The sequence below is a fragment of the Tupaia chinensis genome, unplaced genomic scaffold (assembly GCF_000334495.1).
Source record: "Tupaia chinensis unplaced genomic scaffold, TupChi_1.0 Scaffold000316_1, whole genome shotgun sequence".
Lineage (NCBI taxonomy): Eukaryota > Metazoa > Chordata > Mammalia > Scandentia > Tupaiidae > Tupaia > Tupaia belangeri.
The window spans coordinates 3663162-3672410 of record NW_006159809.1 but is presented as its reverse complement, the minus strand read 5'-3'; the positions used below and the strand labels follow the sequence as shown (position 1 = coordinate 3672410).

General features: G+C 49.7%; 1 protein-coding gene across 2 annotated transcripts in view; it reads right to left on the bottom strand.

Moving 5' to 3' along the window:
* Positions 1-1328: 1328 nt before the first annotated feature.
* Positions 1329-9249, bottom strand: part of DQX1 (DEAQ-box RNA dependent ATPase 1) — a 10291-nt gene continuing 2370 nt past the window's right edge. Inside the window, exons 4-11 of one of the 2 annotated variants that reach the window (XM_014588889.2) lie at positions 8617-8850; positions 8430-8529; positions 8166-8324; positions 7893-8084; positions 3143-3262; positions 2779-2969; positions 2267-2457; positions 1329-1794 (exon numbers count right to left, since the gene is read on the bottom strand). In XM_014588889.2, the coding sequence (XP_014444375.1) occupies positions 1638-1794; positions 2267-2457; positions 2779-2969; positions 3143-3262; positions 7893-8084; positions 8166-8324; positions 8430-8529; positions 8617-8850 (1344 nt within the window). In that variant the 3' untranslated portion in view covers positions 1329-1637. Of the gene's footprint in view, positions 1795-2266; positions 2458-2778; positions 2970-3142; positions 3263-7892; positions 8085-8165; positions 8530-8616; positions 8851-9249 lie in introns of both variants that reach the window. The other variant, XM_027772943.1, reaches the window with a different exon arrangement.

Below are 9249 nucleotides of genomic sequence, written 5' to 3'. Positions count from 1 at the left end.
GTGGGGCTCGCGCGGCACGGGTTTAGCCATTGAGGTGCGGGGAGGGGCGCGGGCTGGCCAATGGGAGATGCCTTCCTGAGGGACTCGGGTGTCTCCAGCGGGTGGCGGGGGGCGAGCCGGGGTGGGGGCGCCAGCAGCATTCCGCGAAGAGCTGGGAAGGTACCCGAGGAGTGAAGGAAGAAGCCAGCGAAAGAGTGATGGAGGAGGTGCCCGAGCGCCAGAGTCTGGCTGATTGTGACAGGAACCAGAGGGCTGTCTGCCCTGGACATCTCATCCCTTAGCTGTCAAATAACCTAAGGAGTCCTTCCTGGCTGTGCCTCGTGCTGTGTGTCCCGCCTGCTGGCCACGCCCTCCCATGTGAGCCTCACTCCGCCCTGCGCAGCAGGCAGGAGGGACTTACACACCCTAAGAAAGAGAACGTCGAGGAAGAAAATCCTGCCTTGGCGTCCCCAGGGACAGAGACGGGGAGGAGGAAACAGTGGACATGTTAATGGGTCCTGCAGAGTTAGGGTAAGCAGAATTGGACAAATGATTTGGAAGTGGTGAACCTAAGAATAAAAAATAATGCCAAGATTGGGATCAGGAACTCAGTGGTGCTGTGGATAATGAAGGGGAAACTGGGGAGATCGGAGTAAGGTTAGCTCTGTAGGCGAAATTTAATGCTAGACCCAGAGAGAATCAATCAGAAGTGCTTCCGGGGTGGACTGCTTGACAGACACATAGAGGTGGAGGCCGATGGAAGGATGAGAACAGAATCTGAGGGAGAGAACTCTGAGGACAAAAGCAAGGTTCTAAGGACCAAACTTGTCTTCCTACCAAGTTCTACAAACATATACATTGTGCAAGATGGCAGAGGACACCAAATTTCATAGGCCAAGGGCAGGGAAGGGGAGAGAATACTGAGTGGAAAGAAGGGAAAGCATGATGTCACTAAAGCTGCTGGAGAGATGTCACTTTGAGATGGGGGCTTGTTGGTGGAAAGTTGGGTTAGGGGATGGTTGCCTTCAGGTTTAACAGGAAGTAGGATTTAATTTGTATGAGAAAGAAGGGAAAGACTTTGACTGACTCCTTTAGCTCCCCCATGTTCCCTCTCCTGGAGGGCGGGGCATTGCGGCAGAGGGAAGTCGGGCAGGGCCAGAGACCTTGTAGCCAGACCACTCTTGTTTGTGCAGGTGACAGCAACATCCCTCATTACACAAGGTCTTGACTAGAGGTAGGAACCAGGGAGGAGGCTACTGCTGGAGGGGTTGGCCCTGGATCTTTGATAGAATTTCACCTCTGACTCATGGGTGTTGTACATGGTGCTGCAGAACCAAATTAAAATTGAGTATCATAGAAAAATCTTTTATAAACCAAAAGAGAGTACAAGAGTGGGTTTGACATAAGTTGGAGGAACAGGCAGCATGTCGGTCCCTCTCCAATAAACAGAGAAGGTTAAGGAGAGGGTCCTACCCTAAGGAGACTGTGACTTCCCCTACTCTCTCCACGCCGAGTCCATCATTTCTTGGGATTCAGGCACTAGGGTCTACATTTGGCCCTAAACTTTGGGCTTCTAGATCTGGCTGCCCGCCTTGGTACTAGCCTGAGGGAGGATCTAATGCAACAGAGGAGCTCAGTTCCATTCCTCAGCAGACAGATCACTGCAGAACACAGGCATCTCCAAACTCCTGGGCTGAGGAGGATTCACTCCCTGTGGAAGACTCTGCCATTTCTTCTCTCAGCTGGTTCAGGAGGTCTCTGCTCTCACTGGGGGGCAGGTTACTCAGGAAGTATGGAGGGGCCAACTCTACCAGCCTGACAGAGAGAGCCATAATGAGATGTTTTGTATCTTCTCTTATAATGTAGACCTAAAACCTCTCACCACCCTTTCCACAAATTCTTCAAATCATGTTACTACAAACCACTAAGATTCCCTCCTCAAAGTCTAATTGCTGGGACCAGCAGTTAGCGTAATGGCTATGTCTTTGGACTCCCACATAGTCGACTATGGTTCGAATCCCAGACCCGGCAGCTTAAACTCACGCCAGGTGTGTGTGCGTGCGTGCCCAAGATCCCGAGAGGAGAATGGAGGAGAAGGGATTGTGCCATGGCCATCCCCCCCGGGGGGTGATTTCTCGCTTCCTGTCTCTCTGTCTCTGTCTGTCTGGTGAGTGCACGTGCCCTATAGCAAAAACCTCTCCAAAAAAAAAAAGTCTTAATTGTCTAGTCATAATTTCAGCCCCAGGGAGAGGAATGGGCAGTGTAAGAGGAGTGTCGGGAAACTCACATCTGTGGCTGAATCTCAGAAACAATGGAAAGACAGTTGTCTTTGGATATGGAGAAGCTGTGGTAAAGCACCCATGGTGGGGGCCTGGCAGGAGCCCGGCGGGTCCGGTAGCAGCAGTTTGAAGAGAGCTGGGCCACGTGTTTATGGGTGAGAAGCAGGTAGTTTCCAGTCCCGTCTGTGTCTCGGGCCACCTCATTGAAAGGCAGAGACATTAAAGGAATGAGTAAAAGGGAAGAGTCAGACAGTAGGAAAAGACAAGAGGGAGGGCTGAGACAGAATTAGTGAGGGTGGTGAGAGTGATAAAAGTAAAGCATTACCAGGTGGTGCCTGGTCCCTGCTATACCAATGGCATTTTCCATAGTCCCTTGTCCCCCAAAGTTATAAAGGGAAAGTCCCTTCTGGTTCAAAATAAACTTTTGAATGGCCGCCTGGACCCCAGTTTCAGAGATGGCAGGCCGACGTTTGCTCCTTTTGTATCGTTTACCACCCTCACCCCAATCCTTTCCCCTAACCTTGAGGAAGTATCCTGACACCAGTGCTTTCTGAAGGTCTCTGCGATTCTGCTCAGAGCCGAAGGCTGGTTGGGACAAGGGAAGTTCAATTCGCTGCATGAGTTCTAGGAGCTCTTCCCGGAGTTTACGGGCTTGGCACAATGCTGCCCAGTTTAGACCCCGAGCCTGGCACCAAGTCTCATCTGCTCCATCTAGGAGAGGAAAGAGATTAGCTACGACGAAGTTCTCGAGACCCCTGAAAACACCCAGCCTTTGGCCAAAGGGCCTCTTCTTCCCAGGGACAGAGATCTGTCAACTGGCTGCAAACCACTTCTCTTTGGAAAAATCTGGAACTCTAGAAGAGGATACAGAGTAGGCCACTCACTTTGTATGAAGGCTTCGTACACCTGGATCAGAGAGCTGTGGTCACCGTCTGCGTGTTCCAGGGCCCGACGCAGGGCAGCTTCTTTTGCACAGAGGGGAGGACGGGTAAACCCGGGAGCAGCTAGAGGCAGAAGAAAGGAATGTAGTTTTGGGAAACGAGAAAGGATAGTACAAGTGGAATGCTGAAAGTTTTCCTTTGGAAAGACATTGAGAGGGACCAGAGGATGGTGTAAGGGCTATGTCACTGGACTCCCATGTAGTCAACCATGGTTCAAGTCCCAGACCTGTGCCCAAGATCTGGAGAAGAGAATGGAGGAGAAGAGATTGCATCATGGTCATCTGCCCCCCCGGGGGGGGGTGTGATTTCTTGTTTTCTGTCTCTCCGTCTCTCCAGCGAGCACATGTACCCTACAGCAAAAATCTCTCTTAAAAAGGTGGGGGCATTGATAAGTTTTAAGTACTATGCATTTCATCAGACATTGAAGATAAATAGTCTTCGCCTGCAAAAAGCTTAGATTCTGGTGGGAGAGACCAGCAAGGAAGCAGGCTTGGTAGGCACGATAGGAGTATGCATATGGTACTCGAGAAACAAATAGGGCACCTAATCCAGGCTGTGTGTGCTAGGAATGAGGGTGATCTGGGATGAAAGGATGAGCCTCTTGGGCTGATGTTTGAAGTCTGAGTAGAAATAAGCTCAGTGTAAATGAGGCAGAGAGGGCATCCTAGACTTCAAGAAGAGCAAGGCATAGCAAGTTAATAGCATGAGATATTTGGGAACTGCAAGCCACCTGGTATGGGAGGCAGACTACAGATGAAGCCTGAGAGGCTGGATAGGATACGTGCAAGTTTTTGTGTGTCCTGAAGGTAAAGAATAACTGTTAAAGACAAGTTTTTAAATAAGAGAGTCATGTGTTTGAAAAATTCATTGAGTAAGTAGAAAGCTACTGAAGGAAGCTGACTGAGCAATGATGAGGGTCTAACATTGACCCTGGCAGTGAATATGGAAAATAGCAGATGAATTAGGAAAAAGAGACAGGGACCAGCAGTTGGCATAATGGCTATGTCATTGGACTCCCACATAGTTGACTGTGGTTAAAGTACCGGACCTGGTGGCTTAAACTTACCCTGGGTGTATGTGCGTGTGTGCCCAAGATCCTGAGAGGAGAATGGAGGAGAAGGGATTGTGGTGCGGCCATCTCTCCTGGGGGGGTAATTTCTCGCTTTCTGTCTCTCTGTCGCTCTCAGTCTTACTGGCTAGCGCGTGTGCCCTATAGCAAAAACCTCTTAAAAAAAAAAAAGAGACATTGGAGGAACCAGCAGATGGCGTAATGGTTACATCACTGGACTCTCATGTGGTCAACAGCAGTTTGAGTCCCAAACCTGGCAGCTTAAACTCGTAGTGGGCACATGTGCATGCATGCACAAGATCCTAAGAGGAGAATGGAGGAGACGGAATTGTGGTTGAGCATGGCCAGTCCCCCTGGTGGGGGTGATTTCTTGCATTCTGTCGCTGTCTCTCCAGTGAGTGCATGCACCATATAGCAAAAATCTCTCTTAAAAAAAAAAAAAAAGACATTGGGAGGTAGAAATGAAAGGAACTGGAGAAGGGTTAGTCTAGAAAAAGCAGTGGAACAGCAGAGATGAAGGTATTATCTGAAACTGAATCCAGAGAAAGGAAATGATTTTGTAGTAATGGTGGTGAGGGGTTGTTGAACGGAGTGCTAAATGTTAGTTCTGAGCTGAGGTACTGTGGGCTAGTCTGGTAGAGATTATACATCAGCAGTTGGGTATACCCTTGGCCCCACCAAGAATGGTATTGGCAGAGAGATACTGGGTACAAAGCATGGGGAAAAAGTGTTTTTAAGAGAGATTTTTGCTATAGGACTCATGTGCTTGCTGGAGAGATAAGGAAAGCAAGAAATCATCCCCCCCCCCATCCCCTCCCCCCTGGGAGGGCTGGCTGGGCTGCAATCCTTTCTCTTTCATTCTTCACCTGGGATTTTGGGCATGCATGCACACATGCCTGGTGCAAGTTTTATTTCTCTTCCTTTTTTTTGGAGAGGTTTTTTGTTTGTTTGTTTTTTTGCTATAGGACATGTGTGCTCTCCAGAAAGACAGAGAAAGACAGAGAGACAGAGAGAAATTACCCCCTGGGAGGATGGCCACACCACAATCCCTTCTCCTTCATTCTCCTCTCAGGATCTTGGGCACGCACGCACACGCGATGGAGTGAATTTAAGCCACTGGGTCCAGGACTCGAACAGCGGTCAATTATATAGGAGTCCAGCTACATAGCCATTACGCCAACTGCTGGTCCCTCTTTTCCTTTTTCTTTTAAGAGAGAGACTTTTGCTTTAGGATGAGTGCACATAATGCAGAGTCAGAGACAGAGAGACAGAAAGCAAGAAATCACCCCCTGGGAGAATGGCCACACCACAATCCCTTTTCCTCCATTCTCCTCTCGGAATTTTGGGCATGCACACACATGTGCCTGGCATGTTTTAAACCACTGTGCCTGAGACTTGAACCTTGGTTAACTACATGGGAGTCTAGCGACGTAACCATTACACCATCTGCTGGTCCCAAAAGAAAAGATTTTTTTTAAGAGAGATTTTTGCCATAGGGCATGTATGCTCATCACAGAGCAAGAAATCATTTCCCTGGGAGGATGGCCATGCTGCAATCACTTCTTTTCCATTCTCCTTTTGGATTTTGGGGATGCACACATGAGTTTCAAGCTTCCAGGTCTACAATTCGAACTGGAGTTGGCCATGTGGGAGTCCAGTGCCCGAACCATCATGCCACCTGCTGGCCCAGAGGCATGGAAATTTTAAGGTAATATTTCTTTTTTTTTTTTTTTTTTTGAGAGATTTTTGGTATAGGGCATGTGTACTTGCCAGAGAGACAGAGTCAGAGAGATAGAAAACAAGGAATTAGCTCTCAGAGCGAATAGCCATACCACAATCCCGTCTCCTCCATTTTCCTCTTGGGATCTTGAACATGCACACACTTGGCCCAGTGCGAGTTTCAAGCTCCTAGGTCCGGGATTTGAACTAGGGTTGACTACATGGGAGTTCAGCAATGTAACCATTATGCTATCTGCTGGTCCTTTAAGGTCGCATTTCAAACCATGGGTGTGGATGAACTTGCTCAGAGAGTTCAGGGACTGAGAAAACAAAAGGGGCAAAAATAGAACCCTGAGGACCAATTTACACTGGCTGAGCCGAGGACGAGGAGCCCAAGAAAAACATGAAGAGAGGTCAGATGAAAACCACCAGCAGTTAGCGTAATGGCTATGTCGCTGGACTCCCACGTAGTCAACTGCGGTTCCAGTCCCAGACCCGGTGGCTTAAAACTCACACCGGGTGCGTGTGCATGCGTGCCCAAGATCCTGCGAGGAGAATGGAGGAGAAGGGATTGCGGCATGGCCATCCCCCCTGGGGGGTGATTTCTCGCTTTCTATCTCTCTGTCTGGCGAGCGCACGCGCCCTGTGACAAAAACCTCTCCAAAAAACAAACAAACAAAAAACAAACAAAAAACCCCCACAAGCAGTAGCATCACAGAGGCTTAGGGAGGAGGCAGCATGAAGCTGGGAGTGGTCAGCACTCTCACGTGTCAAAAGAAGGTTATGAGTAAAGGCTCAAAATTGTCCACTGCAGGGGCAGCAAGTGGTGTGGAGGTTAAGATGGTGGATCCCAGATGGCCAATTGCACAGTTCAAGTCCCAAGCTGGTAGCTTAAAAAGCATGTGAGGCGCATGTGCTTGTGTGTCAACAATCCCGAGAGGAGAATGGAAGAGAGGGGACTGCAGTGTGGCTATCCCTCTGGGGGATGGGTGATTTCTCTCTCTCTCTGTCTCCAATGAATATTATACCCTGTAGTAAAACCTGTCCATTGGATCTGGTATCTGCTAGGGCACTGGTGAGTGACAGCTACTTCAGTAGCATGGAGGGCTTGAAGCCGGAATGCAGGGGGTGAGCAAGACCAGATAGAACAGGATAAAGATATGCTTGTATAGCTGACAGAGGGGACAGGGTTGAGGAAGAGAGGTGTGAGTTTAGTATAACAGGTAGGAGAGACTTTTTCTTTTAAGAATTATTTATTTATTTATTTGTTAATTTGACCAGAGAGAGACGAGAGACACAAAGTGAGAGAGGGGGAAAGTGAGCAAGTCAGCGACTAGGTCTGGGACTCGAACCATGGTCAGCCATGTGAGAGTCTAGTACCATAACCACCATGTCACCTGTGTCCCTTTTTAAAGAATTATGAATTTAATTTATTATTATTTAAAAATTTTACCAGACACACACACACACACACACACACAGAGAGAGAGAGAGAGAGAGAGAGAGAGAGAGAGAATGAGAAAGCAAGCCACCAGGTCCTGGACTTAAACTGTGGTCAGCCATGTTGGAGTCCAGCGCTGTAACTACTATGCAGCCTGCAGCCCCCTCTTTCTTTTAAGAATTATTTATTTATGTATTACTTATCATTATTATTATTATTAAATTTGACCAGAGAAAGGGAGAAAGAGGGAGCAGGTGGGAGAGACTTAAATATGTTGAGGGGCAAGAGCCAGCAGGAAGAGGCCAAAGAGACAGGAGAAGGGAAAGTGATTAAGCCTGGCTCTTCAGGTGTTGTGAGGCGTGTGAACTAGAGCACAGAGGAAAGGGCCAGCCTTAGGAGCACCCAAACACAAGGGGCAGGGCTGACGTGGTCCTAAGAGTCCCTGACTCATAGCAGGTTGATACCAGTGAGCATAGCGGCGAGGGTGAGCATCTCATCCACACAGTTGAACTCGCACGAGGCCAGCAGGGCTTTGGCCAGCTCCGGGGCCAGGGGGAACTCTGACAGGATGATTCCCAGGTCTGACAGGTCCCCGTCGTCATCCAGGGCCGCCAAATAGTCTAAGTCTTCCAGGGCCTGCATCAGTGCTTCTGGAGCTGGAGGGGAAAGAGGCTTAGAGGACACGAGCTCTGCGCTGGTCACAGGGCCGGCCGCACTTGAGTGGGAGGGATGCTCACCAGGCAGGTCCAGGAAGTGACACTCCCCTGGCTCTGCAATCTGTTTCCTCTTTAGCAGTAACACCAGGGGGCTCAGATTCTCCTCCCATACCCTGGGTGGGGGCAGCAGGGGAGCCTCTAGTTCTAGGAAGGACTTGGGATACAGGCGGAGGCAGGATCCTGAGGGGAGAAAGACCTGGGAAAGAAGACCACTGTAGAACTCCCAGGGCTGGCATGACGGCAGCTCTTCTCGTGCTCCGTCTTGGTGAGGGCAAGGGCTCTTACCTGGTGGGAACCCTCTCACCCGCAGGCGTCTTGCCTCTGCCTGACACTTGCTGACTGGCCTCAACACTTGGGATTCTGCTCGGATCCGAGGATTGTAAACCTGTCACCCATCCCCGGACCAAGGCCAAGACAGATCAGAGTGGCCCTTCCTCTCTTTAGCCTCATTCCCCTCATCTCTGTCACTCACACTTCGGAGCTCCATTCCTGAGTCAATGACATGTCGGATGGAAGGCAGAGAGAAGGAGAAGTCAGCTAGCCAGTGAGTGACCACGACCTTTCGGGCACCTGTGTCTGTGTCCTCGTACACGGCCTGAATGGCCTGGCCACAGCCTGGGTGAAGGGGCAGCACTCGTGGTGGAGGGCCTTGGAGAGCCAGGAGCCCCGCCTCCCTGGACAGGGATTCACAGCACAGGGAAATCTCCTAGGGAGAGGAGTGGGGCATTAGGTAGTCCTCACCTTTTTGGGGGTCACATTTTTGAAAAACTAATGAAAGCTAATTCCCTTCACTCTGAAAAAATGCATGTGACATTGGGGGAGTGTTATAGTTTCAGGGTACACTGAGCCACACACTACTACATTAAAGGGAATCAAAAAGTATGTGCTAGAGTTCTTTACCCTGGAGCTCTTCTGTTTTCCCCCAGCAGAGTAAACACTGTAATTCCACTCTTCCTGACAAGCGTCCTCCCCGTCCCCCCCCCGATTCCCCAGGGACAGGCAGGTGGGTACACACAGCACCTCCCCTTATGGCCCATTTTTCTGTTTTTTTTTTTTTTTTTTTTACCTCCTCACTGGGAAGGTACCCTAGCACGTCTCCGGGCTC